Source organism: Dromaius novaehollandiae, chromosome 24 (genome assembly GCF_036370855.1).
Source record: "Dromaius novaehollandiae isolate bDroNov1 chromosome 24, bDroNov1.hap1, whole genome shotgun sequence".
Classification (NCBI taxonomy): Eukaryota; Metazoa; Chordata; class Aves; order Casuariiformes; family Dromaiidae; genus Dromaius; species Dromaius novaehollandiae.
In genome coordinates, this window is record NC_088121.1 from 4771747 (window position 1) to 4789341 (window position 17595).

A 17595-nucleotide genomic window follows, 5' to 3' on the forward strand; every position below is an offset into this window, starting at 1 on the left:
GTGCCAGTCACTTGATCCATTGCCTTTTCTGAGCCAAGCTGACAGAGGGTTGCTCCCAGAAATGAGTGTCCTACCTGAAAAGGCAGATGCTGAAGCTTCACTTTGGAAACACAGAGGACATCACCTAAGGATTCCCGCTGGGTCCCTCTCCACTCCTCAACAGGCATGTTCTGCACAGACCATCGCAGCTCCTCCTTCCCCATGGAGCTTTGCTTCCAGTCATTCTAGGGACAGGAGCACAGTCAAGAAGCAATTGTAGGACGTCCTCCACAAAAATGTTTAGCTAGCAGATGGCCCATCCCAGCACAGTTTTCAAGGGTGGAGGAAGCAAGAAAGAGTAAATAAATTTGTACAGAAACCAGCTTTCCAGCTGGGACTGAATAATAATACTTGGTACTTAGCATCATCTCTACGCTGTCAGGTCAATACCCCTGTTTCACAAGTGGAGAGATGGAGACAGGGAGGAAAATAAAATACCCAGTAGAGGGTGGAAAAGAAAGCAGATCTATTGAATTTGATCCCGTTTCCTAGGCCCTGGTCCCAGTTTCCTCCTTCAAAATGTTTTGTAAACTGTGAATATTTGCACAAGCAGCCAACTGGGTGAGCATTTCTCTGAAACGGACCCAAACCTCAGAGGCTGTGGCACCGGCACTTCTGGGTTACAGGTCTCCCTTTCAGCACACAACCCTTGCCAGGCCCTCTTGCAAAGCCTTTTGTTCTGCACTCTTCCCCAAAGGCAGCAGGAACTCAGAGGCTGCACAAGAGGCAAGCTCCAAAATTAGAAGCTGCGCTCACACACACGCACAGCAGAAATGCAGCAAGCTGTTGTCAGGTCTCAGCCATACAGAGCACATCTGGGGTTGCCATTCAGACTGAAATGCCAGACCCACCATGGTGCTGGCCAAACAGACCTAAGCCCCTAAAGATATGTGAACACAAATACGCTGTTCTTCCATGGACAGAGAATTTCCCAAGTGAGAATATTGTCAAGTGTGGGTAATTAGCATGTCTCTCCACAGTTATTTTGGGGGTGGTGGAATAACAAAAGGAAGCTGAGATATGGGGCACATTGCCCAGGGCCAGCTCTAGGCACTGGCAAGCAGACAGGTGCCTACAGCACAGCAAAAAGCTACAGGCCACACAAAAGCCTTAGCAGTGCTGCTGCCCTGGCCTACACCAGCGCTTGGGCAAGGCAGTCTGGTGAGTACTAGTGGCTGAAAGAGGGATCTACAGCTGCATGTCCCAAGGGCTGAATTATAGACTTTGCACAAACACAGAGGCTGCTGGAAGTGGTATGAGTGGCACCAAAACCCCTGTGCACCACACCAGCGGGTAGGTCCCTGTCTAATGAAGTCAGGGTACAGCCCCAGCAAAGCCTACAGCTTTGCCAGACAGGATTGCTCTTGCTCATGGTGGGCCTGAAGGCTGCTGGGCTGCCAGTCTGGCAAGGCGAGGGTCACTCTGCCAAATGGCATCTGATCAGCATGGGTCATGGTGTCAGCCAGGGCTCAGCTGCTGGAGCCTCAGTCCAAATAGTGAGCAACTTGTCTGTCAGACCATTCCTGCCGGCTGGGGAGCACTTCCTCCCCCCAACTCTCATGGCTCATGCCAGGAGCAGGCTGGCAGGCATAGCCGGGCAAGTGGCTGAGTGGGACGATGGGCATGGTTTCTGGGATGCTCTCTGCCTGAAAAGGTGGTTGGGTGGCATGCCCTGTTTCGGTGTGAGTCCAGTCAGGCGCAACCCTGTTTGAACCCTAAATCTAACTGTCCAAGGCTCTCCTTGCTTGGGGAAAGCAATCAAACCACTGGCCTGGAAAAGGCGGCTTAGGCCAAAAATAAATTCCACATCTCCTGCCAACATTTTGAAAGAGCAACAAGCACAGTGAGGAGCATTTTGAAGTGGAACTGGAGCCCCTCTCCCTTTCCATCTCCAGCCCTCTGCTAAAGTGCTCTAGCTAGGAGCAAGAACCCAGAGCCCCATGGGGGCACTCAGGACTCTGGAAGAGGAAAGTGTTAGGGGAGTGCCTGGAAGCGTAGCTAAAAGGGCTGAGAGCAGCTGGTTGCGGAGATTATGCCTTCCACTGAATGCAGTGGGAGCAGTGCAGCATCCACCCAACTGGCCCAACTTCTATGGTCATTCAGCTCTGATTCCACAGGCTGGGTAATAGCTGCACACATTCCCTGTCCCAAGACACTAACCTGAGAGAGGAAGGGCAAGCCAAGGCTTCCTCCGTTTAGGTGGATCTGTTTCTCCAGGTGATAAAGCCACTGCTTCAGTTCTGACTCAGTAGGGCAGAACACGATAAGGGGATTCAGTAAGGGACCTAGGTATGTGAGACATAAGATGAGCTGAACAGATAAGAGCACCAATTGCAGCATCAAAGGGTAAGCAGCTGGCCAGGTTTGTTCGGCTCAGCACGTCACATGATAGCCTATGAGTGCATTGCTCTGTTGACGTCATACTTCAGTCTTTCCTGCCACTACGTTGATCGCATTGCCTCACATCAGGCTTCTGGGAAAGCTCTCTGGAAAGGACTCCTGCAACAGCTTCTCCCCTTCTGCTCATGCAGTCAAATCTAGCTCTGACCACCAGTCACTTTTCAGTCCAAAAACCAGGCCAAGAACAAAAATCAAAGGAAGTACAAAAGACAAGCTTGAAATCAACACAGGGATTTCAACTTTAAAAATCCCCAACAGTTTGTGAAAAACACCTTTGCAGTCCAGAGGCTACCACAATGTGCTGTTGCAGAAAGTATAACTCAATGCAAAAGTTTCATGGCGTTTCATAGTTTCACTTCAGTAGTAAATGCATAGAACATCAGTACTGCTATGACACTATTTATGTATTGCTTCACCAAGTATAATCTGCACCAGACAAGCTAAAGCTGCTCCCAGGCAGAGCCTTGAAGAGAGGAACAACCCCATATCTTATTGATTTTAATGTTTCCAGTTATCCTTCATTTAGCATTAGCAAAAAAGACTCACACACCCTCTGCTACTCACTATATACATGTCCTAGTGACGTTAATCATTTCTGGCAGGCTGCATAATGCCTGTTTTGACTAATAATTTATCACTGATGTTGTATTAAAACCCTACTTGGTGTGTGGTCAGTAAGATCTGACTTTTGCAGGACTTGGAAATATTCAGATAAGCAAGTGCACTGGATAAACATGATACTTTGCTCTTCAGTGGGTTCTTTCATCTTGTAATTCCTGCATTATTTATGAATATCAGTTAATTAAGACTTTAAAACACCTCTGTGTGTGAAGAAATGCACGAATATAAGCACAGCAGAGGTGGGGAAACTGAGGCAAAGACTCCCTGAGAAATCTTGTATAAGTCACTCAGTTCAGATCTGTTATAAGAATTAGACACTTGTATGCCCAGTAAGACTTAACACCTATCTGCCATTGTGGGTCTGGAGCTCTCTTGTCTTCCCACGCCTTAGTTTCCTTATCTTTGCAATGGAGGTAAAGTGATTCCCTAATTTAAAGGGCTGATGGGAGGATATAAACATGTAATGTTTTCCAGGTATCCAGATATTCTGGTAGCTCTGAATACTTCTCTGGACACTCACGCTCTTATACAAACAGTAGGAATCTTTCTAGTAAGGCATGACCCTTAACATGGCACTGCTTGCTCTGCTACCTCCTCTAACGGCAGCCTTTCAGACACATCCTGAGGGCTATTCACACTGTCACATCTAAATAGGGCCTCGAAGGAAGAGAAAATGAGAAGAGAAACTCCTGTCTAAGCCTGAAGCCTGAGACATGCCTAGGACTCATGCAAGGAGCTGTTTCAGAGGCTGCGAAAACAGAACTCGAAAGGCTGCTGCTAATTCAGTTGCTACCATTTCCCTGAGCCCCAAGGGAATGTGTGTGGCAGGCCACAACACAGCCATGCTAAGAAACCTGCACTGGCCCTCGTGCTCTTTTCTTCTGCCCTATCCTTCCTCTTTCTTTGGGAACACTTCCAGAGAAACACTGGAGTCAAGAAAGCCACTCCCCTGAGCAGACATTTATTCCCACCCAAATCTCCCTGCCTGGAGATGCAAAAAGGCTGCAACATTTGCAGGTGGGCACAGGTAACTCTAGGTGCTGAATGGCTACATCAGCAACAGAGGGTGTATGAAAGATGGTCCACCAAGCAAAGGTGACAGCTAGCACTGGCCACCTGCCACCTCTTCGTGGCAATGCCAGGAAAGAAGGCACCACGGATGGTTCTGCATGTTGGTGGGCTTGGTTCTTGTGTTCCATATCCTGCCTAGTACAGTGTAACAAGACCACAACTCAACAGTTCTTAAAATGAATAGGTCATTTTTACTATATCTTCTTTATAATTTATGTCATTTTTTGGTTTGAGCGGCCATTATGTAACTCACTTTCTAGCACAGGATAGCAGAGTACATAGACAGCAGGTCTGGGACACAAATTAGCTTCCTCAGCTCTGTATCTTTATTGGGTTATTAGTTACTTCTGTCTACTTCTTGCTTTAACTACTACTCTTGGTACTGCTGTAATTTAGCATTGACTAAGTGCATACAAGCTCCCAGACAAGCTGCAGACAGGTTGTTATCCTAGGAAAGCTTTTATGAAACAAGATGACTCAGATAAAAAGTTAAAAAGCATGTGGAGGCAGGAGTGATGGCAAGGGACAGTTGATGTAGCGACCTTTTGTCCTGATAGCACCAGCTTGGTGTTCTTGGTAGAGATAACTCACCTCTAACTGTTGATCCACATCCTTCGTATTTGAGAAGTGCTATATATCAGCATGCACAGCACTGTATGCACACCTGCTCAGAGTCAGTCCCTGGCCTCAAGAGTTTATAAGGTGGTGAGAGATGGGGTGAAGGAGTTCTCTCCATCCCTTGGTTCAAATGTGGTGCATATGGAGTAAATGACTGGGCAGAAGTGGGAACTGTCACCATGTGTCCTGAATATTAACCAGCCCAAAGTGCAGGACCGCCCTTCCTCTGAGGAGCACCTTATCCAGCCCCTACCCTGCCTGCAGCCCTGGCCATCACTGTTCAGGGGTTTAGGAGCAGGGAAGCCTTGGAAGGAGGGTTGTGAATGCTGAGAGGAAGAGCAGCAGCACCCTGCAACCTCTTTCCACAGTGTGGTTTTCCTCTAGGACTAGGTCAGAGTGGGATGAAGAGCAAAGACAGTTGTGATTAATACACACTCTGTTCTCTAATCAGAGCAAACGAAGATGCGCTAACCTGCAATCCGGAAAGCGTGATCCTCCAGCCCTGTGCTCTTCACATTCTCAATTTCACACACGTTCAGCTCTTTCAAAGGCAGCAGTCCCTGCATAAGCAGAACACACCATCATTATTTTGGGGGCAGCCCACAGACAATCTCTGCAACTAATGTCCCTTTCCCACAGGAGACTGAAAGCCCAGAAACAGCACCAGCAGGCTGCTGTGGCTCACAATGTTAGTTTGCAAAAATTTGCTCTGAATGGAAATATTTGGGACTTCAATCTAGCCTGCTCTCCAAAGTATGTTTAGCAGCTCCCTGGGTTCAGTGGGGCTGGCACTGCAGTAATCATCTGTCACGTTAGCAAGAACACTTTCTCTACATTAAAAGTCTTTCAGGTTTGAGAGGAACCTCAACGAAACAATGCTGGTTTAACACAAGAAAACCATAAAATGGTAACAACTGTAAACAAAAATTAAGCTGGCTGGTTTCAATAATCCAGCTCATCAGACTCCAACTATAATGAAGAACAGGAACAGGTGACAAGTTTACACTTCCTGTCTTGGGTTTTCTAAAATAGGATGTTAAAAGATGCTATTTGTTGTGATGTCTAGGGACCTGTACTGGTTCATTAATTCCTTTATAGTTCCTTTAGAATTAATAATCTAAGGAGCAGATTATAAAATAGATGGGGGATTTCATAATATTGTTAATATTCTGACGTGTCCTTTCAGCTGAAGGCTGGCTTGCTGGATGACTCAAGAGATTGTACTGTCATAGTACATTAACCTCAAATGACCTATAAGACAATAAATCATTTCTAAAAGGGATGAATTCTACAAACATCTACAAAACAGCCCTGCTCAATTTTAGTTACTCAGTCAGGGAGGGAAAGTACTTTGGGGGTTTCCTGTTTGTTCGGTTGTGATTTTTTGGTTGCATGTGCAAAACACCCTTCGTTTGTAATTAACTGCCATCATCAGGTTAAAGAATTGATAAACAGTTTGTCAGATTAGTTCCCCAAAGCTGTTCTCAGGGGTTTCTTTCCACCCTCTCCCACACTGTTGCTTTCTCTGCCCTGCAGAGGAAGAACTCCCCTTTGGCTCAAAAGCCAGGGCCAAATCCATCATTTGCATTAAGGTCAGTAGGATTTTGATCAACAAGAGCTCTGATCAAACCAAAGCCTCTCTGTGCCTGGTGCTGTACACAAAGATAAATCCACGTAGCCTAAATACCTCCCATCCAAGGGCCTGCCTGAGAGCCTGCAAAGGTTCCTATCCCACTTCTAAGACAGGCCTCCTGAGTTGTCCTGTGGCTCTCTCCACAGACAAGGCCAAAGACCCACGTGGCACTGAGGTTATCTGGGTACGGATCTTAGGAAAAATGGTCTCTTCCCCCTCGAGCTCAGCATCCTCAGGAAGAGACTTGAGATGCAGGACCTTGTCAAGATCACCTAGGGGAGGCCAGTAGCAGCCCCAGGAACAGAGCCTCCTTGTCTCATCCACCTGTCCTGTCCACCTGGCACCCCACTGTTTGGCCATACTGCCAGACTCCCCGATGCTTGCCCCTGCATGTCCTGGGAGATGCCCTACCTGGTAGGTGAGTCCATTGGAGCCCATAGACTGAAAGTACAGATAAGACTGGAACAGCTCCAAGTAGCAGTCGTTCACTTCCTGCAGAAAAGACAAACATCTTGGGGTTTATCTCAGGACACGTTCCTCCCCCCCACTTTGGTGTCTTAGACTGGTCTGTGCACAGAAAAGCTGGCCGCCACTTATCCAAGGGCCGATACAGCATTTCTGCTGGTGGATCTGCTGCCAGTCTGGCTGCTAAGCATGAAAGCACAGCCCAGGTCCCCACTGGGATGAGCGCCAGCCGAAGTGCACCAGGCAGTACCTGTGCACAGCAAGGAATGGAAATCCCTGGGCCCTGCCGTAGCTGGAGGAGATCTCTGTGAGTGACATTTCCCAGAATTACAATTTGCTTCCTGGCCCTGAAGGGTCACTCCATGCCTGGGAAGAGAAACACCCACAGTTTCCACAACTTACCTGGCAGTGCTGGAATTTAAACTTGACCTTGGAGTAGTAGATGATTTTCCCCAGATTCCTGACAACTGTTTTCCTGCGTCCCTTCTTGAACAGGCCCGGGAACCTTTGGTCCAAGTTTTCTTTCTGGTTTTCCTGGTTCTGAATATTCTGCACCAAGGTTTCAGGAAAAACAAATCAGAGCTGATGGGAGGTGGGGGGCCTGCATGTCTGGAAGAGACATTCCCAGAATGGCCCTTCCTCAGAAAGGCACCCTGGGGAAGGTGCCCAGGCTTGGGCTGTTTGTTGTTTGGTCTCCACACCAGCGTGGAGCTGGGGTTCAGTTACTGCTGTGAGACCTTGCGCTGGATGGGCCAGGAATATTTCCCCACTAGGCAGAGGAAATATTGAACTAAAGGGAGAATTTCTGGGGTAGGAAAAAGGAGGTGCAGAAACAAATCCTACATTTTGGGTCTCCCAGCTCCATAGCTGATTTTCTGATGTCCTACTCAAATTCACTGGAACAAGGATTGAGCAAGGCTTACCAAACACAGTTTGCCTTTCATTGGGGTTAATGGAGAGATTTTCTCTCCTCTAGTTCCACCTCCATTCCACAGCTCTCCCAAATACACAGATCCCTTGATTCCTTCAGGGGGAGTTTGTTGTTTCAGGTGCCCAGACAATTCTGAGGCAGAGTCCTACGGCCATAAAAGCAGCTGCAAGGCACTGAGTCACAAAGCTGCTCATTGTCAGTGCTTCTGCACAAAAAGACAGGGGAAACCACCAGGCACTAGGAGAGAGCAAGGGCTGGCATGGGAGGGATTTAGCACTCCCACGGCAGGGGGTTTCCCTCATTTCCTGCATTCTGCGTATAAGGAAATTTCTCCGTGCCATGACACAAATCTGTACCCCTATTGGATTCCACTGTCTGTTAACAGCCTGTGTCTGCTGTTGTACTGTCTGGATACTGCAAAAATCCCTGGGGTTAAAAGCTTTCCCTGCAGTTTCTCTGCGAAGAGCATCTTTGTTTCTAGGGGTTCATTTGTTTTGGGCGGTGAAGGGAAGGGCTGTATCCCAGCCTGGCCGCAGACCCCACTGATTCTCCTTCCACACCCCCACGGGCGTATTTGAGTCGTAAATACCGGTTTTGTCAGACATGTTGCAGACGCCCTGGGACAGCCATTCCCCAGCAAAAGAGAAAGGCAGGTGGGAGATGGAAGGTTTGTCCTGTTGTTTCACAGTCAAGCTGTGAAGCAATCTTGATGGGATCCCGCTTTAACCATTTGAAGCTGTGTTTCCAGGGGGTATTTCTAGTGAATGCATGGCAATGTTGGAGGCAGGGTGGAGGGATGATATGTCATTCTGCAAGGGTCAAATGCTTCTGTCGAAAACAGCATTTCCAGGAAGGATCCCAGAGAGGGCTGCCAGGGCTTAGCAGGGATCGAGTGACAGCCCATCACCCTGTACAGCAAGGGACTTCCAGCAGCCAGTGCTCCCCCCACCACCGAACCTGTCTGGCCTGCATGTGCCTGCTCCTGGCAGGCTGTGCCAAAGAGACAGCTGCATAAGCCCCATGATAAATGAAGAGCCAGCAGTGCTAACCATCTCTCTTGCTGGGGCCAAGATGATTCACGCCTTTGGAATGGAATTGAATTAACCCCTCTCATAACCATGTTAGAGCCATCGACCACTCAAGCTAGAGGAGAACTGGTAAACTAGTAACAGGAGACTAAGGGTGTTGGGATCCCTTTACCCGAAAAGCCTGGAGTTCCTTTCAGGGCCTAATTGAATTTAGGTAACTCATTTTAGGCCCCACGTTAACACCTTCTCTGCTCAAAGTCCCCCTCCAGCTTTTCTAGCTGGCTGTAAGCAGTACCCACGAACACATACCCAGACCCTCCCGCTGGAGGTGGAAAGCTGCACGCTGCCAATTAATGGCTTCACTGAGAGGCAATTAAACATAGGAAAAGATTACATTTTTGCTACACGCTGCTGTCAGAACAAAGAACGACTGATCACCTGCCAGCTGTGAAAGCAGTCGTAGAAAACTACCTGGATAATGACAGCCCCGCAGCAGGCACCAGGCTGCAGGGCGTGCCTCGCAGAGACACAGCCAGGTCAAACGTGGACTCACACTGGAGTTCCTCACCGCTGCCCTTCCTTCCCACTCCTTCAGGTGTTTGCTCAGTGGGTCAGGTACAAGCATTCGCCCACCAGTGTTTGCAGTCTGCCTTTTATCTCCTATTTATACTGTAGGAACGCCTACGTACCCCAGCCCCAGGCAGAACCACGGTGACAGGCACTGGAGAAATACAAGAGGAAATAATAGCTACTACCCCAAAGAGCCGAGAGCTACATAAAGGACGAGAGAGACAACCAGCAATAGGCTGGTAGCCAGGTGGCAAGGTGTGCTCCAACCTCCCACAGGGCGTAATGGGAGGGAACTGGCTGCCACGGCTTGCGGGAGGTAAGGCACAGTAACACAGCTGTTTATTGCTGACTTACCACTGGCACTTTTTCCCACCCCATCCTCTTTCTAGATCTCTCTCAAATATTACTGGGAACATCTGCAGTGTGGCTCTGGTGCAAGCCAGAGTCACCTTTAAAAAACTTTAACACCTGGGAATGACCCAGCAGGTTCCCACGGCCAGATCACTTCATTTCCCATTTTTTACCTGAAGACTACAGTTGCCACAGTGCAACAATACCAGGACAGCTGCTGCTGGAAGAAATCCTTCCCTCTGGCAGCTATCAAAAACGGCACTACTCACCATCACACAACACTTCGTGTGTTGTGAAGACAGGCAGCTACACGACTAGAGTTTTCTCTTTCTGTCTGCAGTGTGCGTGCCCTGGTATCTGATACCATAACTGCAGGGCTTTCCCTACAGAGAGGCACAAACGTAAATTTTTTTTCCTCCATGTTGTCACCATTTCTTCATGCTCGGCAGGAGTGAGGTGCACCTGACACCTCCCCAGCCTCTTCCAAACTATGCTGAAACTGGCCAGTCAAATCAAAAGTTGCTGATGTGGGAGAAGAGTGGAGGCAAATGGCACCAGCACCAGATCATTTCCTTAGGCTAAAAGGCCTGGTGTAGGCAAGGCCATCACACAAAGGGCACAGATGATTAGACATTAACTGCAACTGCAGTGACGAAGCCAGCTCTCTGTAAAATTTGGGGTCAGCTTCAAATTTCAAAAGCCACCCCTCTGAGTTCAAGGCTGGATCAAAAGCAGAAGGAAGCAGGTCAGGCAAAGCTCACCTGGTTGTATGACCAGTGCTCAGGGGCAGGAAACAGGATTTTGCTCTCTTGAAAAAGATACAATTGAACTGCAACGGTCATATCACTTATGATCAGATATAGTGGCTGGGCAGGAAGAAGTAGGACTGTTCAAGTCAATTTTTTTTTTTTTTTGACCAGGCAGGTCTCTCCTGTTTTATTCTAGCATGTTTATGACTTTTACTGGAGTGCCACTGTTAAACCTGAACTGAATATATTGTTTGCATATGCACAAGGAGAACTGCCCTCATAGGTTTCCACATATTACTGCCCAAATCTCAGGAGAGCAGCAGCAGAGAGCTGGACATCATTAAACCCAACAGCTAGTATAAGTCCTTGGTGAAAGCAAGCACGGCCTGCTTGTGCAGCATGAGGTACAGCAATGACACCCACCTCCACCCTGTTGCTTTTCACCCAAACACCTTCCAAGATGGTCACAACTATGATCTCTGTTTTTCCTGCTGAGAAACCAAAGCACAAGGAAGAATCTTGACTTGGCCTCAGCATGGGCCAGACGCAGACCCCAACTCCCAGGCAGTGCTTAGGCAATGGCATGGCGGAGCAGGCTGGCAGGTGGCATGGACAGACAAAGAGGCCACAACAGCCACCTCCAGTTCTGTGATTTTCTTTGTGAGGCCGCTTGCACTTGGCGGTACAAAGCATCAGTGTCCAGTCCTGGCCACAGAGGGAATCAGGAGGACCGGACACCAGCTCGTCTGCTTTGTCTATCTGCAATTTCTGTAGTTTCTTTGATCTCTGCTTGGAGAAGAAGGTTGACTAAAGCTGGCTCAGGCTTTCTCACTCAGAAAAAAAACCCTTTGTAAGACTGATGCCACTTCCCATAAATCCCTAATAATCTGCCTAGGTACAAAGGCAATTTCCCAGGATGGAGACGACTTGCCCAAACCAAAACCCTGCAGAAAACGGCCTCAGCTGAAGGTCCAATATCTCTGGGCTCAGACCCACAAGCCCATCCCCGCCCTCTCAGCCCACTCTGGGAAAGGTCTATAGCTACCAGCATGGCCTGCATCTGCCCATCCCCCAACAAGCAGCACTGGGAACAACATGATGTCTTGTGAGGACCAGGAACCAAAGCTGTCACAGTCACCTCACCATTCTCCTAACACAGTGACTCCCAGGGAGCTCCAGGGCATGTGTCCCTGGTGCCTTCCCAGCATGGAGGTGAACTGCATCTTTGCAGGACTCTTGCCTCACCCAAATTTCCTCCAAGCCTCAGGGCCAGAGTGACAACCAGCCTGAACTGTCTTGGATCTCACACTGTTCCAGCCAGCAAACACACAGCATAACCATGCTCTGCCCTAGCTTTTTGCTGCCATCTCTCCACTCTTGAGATGTGCGTGGCTAGAAAAAGAGAATCCAAGCATTTAAGCGAGGGGCTCACACACAACAGAGTTATCACAGCCTAATGCTGAGCTGTGGAGCTCCTAGCCTGTGGCAAATATGAGGGAAAATTGTTAACACAAATAAGACAGGCTTTGGCTAAAACAGTTTAGCTCTCACCAGGCATGGGCTGACTGAGAGCACACATGCAGCATTACCACAGCTCTACCTACGCAGTGCCATTTTTTGCAGCTTAGGAGTGCGTCCAAGCACTGTTAGCAAGCCTCCTTCAATGTGCCGCCCAGCCCCAAAAGCAGAGCAGATACGCAGCTACCCCTCTGCTAGCGGAGAGAAGGGAACCACGCTCCGCGGCTGCAGTGCACGGGGCAGTACTTAGTTTTCCATGCCAAAGCGCCCTGCAAGCCATTGACAGAGCTTCACAGTTCCTCCAGGAAGGGGTGTCCATTCTTCCCAGTTTACTAATTAACTTATTGACCCAAAAAGCTCTGAGGCCATTACACTGCAGCTGGGACACTAGCTAGCTTTGGTGTAGGGCAAGTATCCTGTGGTGACACTGTGCCTTTTGGACAGGCACAGAGGATGGCACAGCCAGAAGGTCAGAAATGGCTAGAGACAGGCTGTTTTTAACCATGCTGAGCATCACCACTTTCCAACGACTTCAGGAGATCCTGGGGGTATGTGTGAGTATCAGCCCTCTCCTGGTTGCTGGAGAGGGGATCACCAGGAGGGCCTGGACTTCAGCACCCATGTCCTGAGGCCTGGCCTGCTGCAGCAGTGGTGGTTCTGTGGAGCCCATCACAGGAATACACAAGCATCACATCTCCCTGGCACATGCACCACCTGAAACCATGGGAATGCCTCTGTGTACAGCCAACAAGAAATGGTCCTAGCATTTGTCATGCCTCTGAAATTCTCCTCAGCCAGCTGTTAATTCCCCTGGCTGGGCTGTACTGGTAGCAAACACTCTTCCCACCCCAGCCCCATCCTGATTAGTGCTGTTTTCATTAGCTCAGCTATCCCATTTGATTTGAGGCATTGCAGATCTTTGGAAACCTGGTTTCTGTCAGGGTTTAGCGAAACAGCAGGTCTTTTGCAGCATAAGTGCCCTGACATGTTCTCTTTCTCTTTCTCTCTCTGTCTCATGCCTCATCCTACAGGTAAAGTGAGTTAATAATTAACCTGTCCCAGCCCCTGCAGACCCCACTGACTCCCAGCTGAATCACTAACCCTGGCAGCAAGAAGAGCTCAGCCTTGCAAGGCTGGTGCCCTGGGGCTCTGAAAGCTGCTGTTTAATGATAAAAGAAGCAAATAAGATGTCTTGCTCTTTGGCACATCCTTCCACCTCCCTTTTGCTTAGGCTTTTCAGAAGCTGTAACTGGCAAGTGTGGGAAACAGGGCCCACATGCAGGAGGGTGGTGGGAGCAAAACGTGCTGGCCTTGTGTGCCTGTTGTCCTTGGCAGGGTCCAGATGGTGCCTGCTTTCCAGGGATGTCACTACCCGAGTCCCAAACTGCCTGGCCTACACACAGGTTTGCTGACTTCAACACCTCTGAGACTGCATCTGAAGAGTCCCGCCTGCACAGGCAGTACAGTCTGCAGTGACAGACTCCTCTCAGACCTGGCCTCCTCTCCTGCCTCTGGCCCCACCGCACCTGGTCACCTTCTGCTACTGTAATAGAAGCGGGAAAAGGACTAAATCAGGGATTTCTCCAGGCCACACAGGAAGCCTGTAACTGAGCAGGGAGTTTGAATCCCATTTGCCCCAGGCGAGGGTAGCTTCTAACCAACTGCTCCACCCTCCCTCCTTCCCTGAAGAGATCCCACACCCCCTGTGCTCCTGCATGAATAGTCCCTCTGGGACCTTTGTTCTGTCAGCTTGCAGGATTCCTTCTCCAGGATCTGCTAACATGACAATTCTCCTTGCTTTCCCAGGGGAGTAACCAGGATCCACTCTGGGCCTGGTCTTCTGAGGTGCTGCACATCCCTTCAGATGCCAGCTGACCCCTGCAGGGAACCGTTCTGGTGCCACGTGCCCATTACCCTCAGATCAAATAATGGACAGGACTGTAAAACAGTCCCAGTTCTGCTGCACTTTCCACATGTACAGTTCAGGACATGTCCCTGAAAAGAGAGTATGGCATTCACCTGCAGCTACCTCACAAGTCAGCAGTAGGACCCCAGTCCTGTCCCCCTGCCAGTGCCCCATTCTCAGGCTCACATGAGGAAAAACAAAGGGCCTACCTAGAAGCAGCTAACCACAAGGGACTGCAGAGGCCCTGTTTGTGGGGGACACATCAGCTCTGAGTCAGCAATCTCCGCAGCAACCCTAGGTACATGAGCAGGACTGCCCAGTTCTGGGCCCTCCAGTACACCAAGCCCTTGACAGACATTTCATGGCCATTGAAATACACCTGATCAGGAGCTGAAGCCCAAGAGATAACGTCCTGCTACTGACCTTCTCTGAAATTACCTCTGCCTAGCTGTGTCTCTCTGCCTCAGTTTCCCCTTCCCCCGTGCCCACATAGCCTATTTCGCTGTGTAGTGGGGGGAGGTATGTAGATAGTACAGCCCCTAAGCTCAGTTCATGCCCCTGGCCCACCCAAAGGCACCAAGGCAACACATCAGGGCTCATTGTTTCACCTCTGCTTTCCCTGAGCAGTGCTGGGAAATGGGCCATGGGGCCACAAGGCTGGTACGTGCCTAGGACAGACCTGCCCTTCCTGATTACCTTCCCAAGGCTTATTGCTAATATGCTGCCTGCTCTGTCTCATCCCAGCGTGGGAATGAATCATCCCACCTTTGAATGCTCACTCTAATTTTCCCTTCCTTTGTATGCTACCCAGAAACAAAAGAACCAAGAGCAGCAAGGGGAGTGTGAGATAGTCCTACCACGCTGCCTGCCTTGCTCTCAGTGCTGCACCCCCAGTTACACACATTTTTGTTGCTGACAGTTCCCCTTGACTCCTGCATGGGGACCCTGGAGCAGATGGCTCTCCTGCCACAAAGGATATGGGTCTTATCCTTTCCTTGGCTGCAGATATGACCTCCATCTCCTTGAGACAGATCTGCTGCTATCCCCTGATCCAGACCCCTTGTCCCTCTTGCATACAGAGCTGTCCCTGGCAGCAGGGGGCTGGGGGGGGGGGGGGTGGAGATTGGGCAAGAATAATCTCTGGGAATGTTGGGGGGGGGGGGTAGATGCATTTGTACTTGCCTTTCCTGGAATATACTGCAGTATTTTGTCTGCGGTCGTATCTCTCTCCTGCCCTCCTTCAATACCAAAAAAACTGGGCAGCTTTTTCTTGCCATCTTTTCTAAAGAGGGGAGAAAAAAAACAAAAAACGCATGCAAGCACAGATCTAGCCTGGTGCATAGTAAATTCTGCCCAGAAATAAGGAAACCAGAAAGCTAGGGTAAGCAGTTGGTCATGGGCTTTCTAATCATCCCAGGCCAGTAAAGGACCGATAAACGGCCTGGGAAAATTGTAAAGGGTTTTGTGCTGCACTTGTTTTTTCTTTGCTTTTTTGCATGTCTTTGCATAAGCAAATGATAAGCTAGGCTCATCTGCATCTCCAGCTCAGTGTAGGGAATGGATGTCCCGTTGCAAAATGCAAAGGCCAAGTCCAATCCTGATGGCTATTCCAAAGCCACTGGAGCAGAGATGGATTTGTACACCCCTCCGCACACACACACAGAAACAGGGTTTATTTCTCTTTGTGGTTTTCCTATCTCTTTCCTTCCACTCCCAGCAGAGCCCCCAACTTCTCCTTGTGAGCACACCTGTTAATGAGCAGTTACAAATGCCATTTGGGGGGACAGCCTTGCTGGGACTCCCCACTGGTTTTCTCTCAACCAGATTGCAACACTTCGTTCAGCAGAAACAAGGCTCATCTCCATGGAGAACTGTGAGCATGGGAGGCACAGAGTCAGTAGGGACCAGAGGTGCTCTGGGGCTTGGCCACTATACTGCGGGCTACCTGACATTAATCCTTCAGGGTTCAAATTCCTCTCTTTTACCCTCAGCAACTCCACAGACTCCTGCAGGTTTGCTCCTGATTTACAGCAGCACAGGACGAGGGGGACAATTTCAATGTCTCTTTTTGATTATAAATCCCTGAGCCTAGCAGAGTTAGGATTACCTTGACTTCTAACAGAGCTCCTTCTCAGCCCAAAGCTCTCAGAATTGGGAGGGCTCTGCTTAGTACATGCTTAGGATAACAACAAGATTACTATGATTCCACTGATGGGAGCATGAGCAGGGGGAAAGGCAGCGCTTAGGGAAGCTTGCTCTGCACTCCCTGGTAGACTCTGTTTTGGGACAGCTGCCCATCACCGTGGTACCTGAATGCTCTCCTGGCCAGCCCAGCACCAAAGTCCTTAGAAGATTTCACTTCTGGTTTCTTTTATGTCTTCCTTTGGAGTTACAAACACAGACCAAATCATACAGGCAGAGTATCATATTTGGATTTGAGGCTTTCTCTCTAAAGTACAAGGAATGTGAGTGTCATTTTCTTCACAGTCACTGGTAGTTTGTTTTTGTATTCAATCAGTGTTCAATCAATCAAACTTCGGGAGACATGAATTAAAAAAAAAATCACAAGTGAAAACAAGGAACTTCAGGCATCCTGCACCTTGCCCTGTCGGTCCCATAGAGAGTTTTTCATTTTCAAAATGAAATGAATAAATCACGTTTTTCCTCAGGGCAGTGCTGCTGGGGTACTCTGACAGCATAGCCCTAGGATTTCTTCCCTGGCACTTGTGATGACTTGATCTTGTTCAGCACTGCCCAGTACCAGCAAAACCATGCCAAAGCCCTGTTTTGCTCAGCCTGCAAATAACTCCTGGGTTTCCCGAGCAGGGCTCAGCTACTAGCCCAGTTCTGCATGGTGTATCGCAAAGGAGAAAGTCAGCAGGGAAGCCAGCACGTGCTTGAAAAGCAGTCCAAAATAAAAGCAAGTGTACTTACTCTTTCTTCAGCGAAGGTTTCCTGCTGAAAGAGTGTCTGAACCTCCCAGGTGCCTGAGGAACACAAGTTATGTTCCCCATGCTGGTAGCAACTGGAACAGTCCAGGAGCAGCTGGGAGCTGGAGTGCTGGGCAGAAACTGAGACGGAGAGCGTGTGGAGCCAGGGAAGTTTGTGTGCGTGTGTCATGCAGACGTTCCCCACTTCCGCCTCCAGTGACTCTTGTGGGTGTGAGCTGTGAGCAAACAGACTTTCGGCCCAGGTTTCTTGCCTGCTCTTTCTCCGCCCCCCTCCCTGCCCGCGCTGGACTGATAGCACTGGCACTTGCAAGAGTTGCATGGTGCGGGGAGGGGCAAGCCAGCTGAGCAGGAGCTGGCTGGGAGGCACCGGCAATCCTCTGCACCGACCTGCTGAGGAGGGCAGAAAGGCAGACCCCATCCTGCTGCCTTCGGAAGGGAATTATCATCGCTTTCAAAAGGAGGGACTCCACCAAGTGAAATCTCTTGGCTGCAATCTGACCGCACAGAGGGATCCCCTGGCAGTCGGGGGCAGCTACTGAAGTGACACACAGGTGTCACATGCCTGCTCTGATTTGCCTGCATCTCCCTGAAAACCTTTCTTTGCCCAGTCAGTTTCTTCCTATTAGAAGTGTTTTGGCTATTTTTCTCTCTCTCGATTAACAAAACAACGTCATCAATGTGGCAGAATTCTATATTAGACCTCATTTTGGCCTGTAAAGAAGAATTAATCACAGAATCAAAAAT

The 17595-nt window shown here is 49.3% G+C and overlaps 1 protein-coding gene across 5 annotated transcripts in view; it reads right to left on the minus strand.

Moving 5' to 3' along the window:
* The window catches only part of PLEKHN1 (pleckstrin homology domain containing N1), a 30987-nt gene extending 13640 nt beyond the window's left edge, over positions 1 to 17347 (minus strand). For 2 of the 5 annotated variants that reach the window (XM_064525515.1, XM_064525513.1), the window contains exons 1-6: positions 16835 to 17346; positions 7250 to 7396; positions 6794 to 6874; positions 5222 to 5309; positions 2200 to 2324; positions 75 to 224 (exon numbers count right to left, since the gene is read on the minus strand). In XM_064525515.1, the coding sequence (XP_064381585.1) occupies positions 75 to 224; positions 2200 to 2324; positions 5222 to 5309; positions 6794 to 6874; positions 7250 to 7396; positions 16835 to 17269 (1026 nt within the window). In that variant the 5' untranslated portion in view covers positions 17270 to 17346. Of the gene's footprint in view, positions 1 to 74; positions 225 to 2199; positions 2325 to 5221; positions 5310 to 6793; positions 6875 to 7249; positions 7397 to 15082; positions 15183 to 16834 lie in introns of all 5 variants that reach the window. The other 3 variants (XM_026100589.2, XM_026100588.2, XM_064525514.1) reach the window with 3 other exon arrangements.
* Positions 17348 to 17595: the final 248 nt, after the last annotated feature.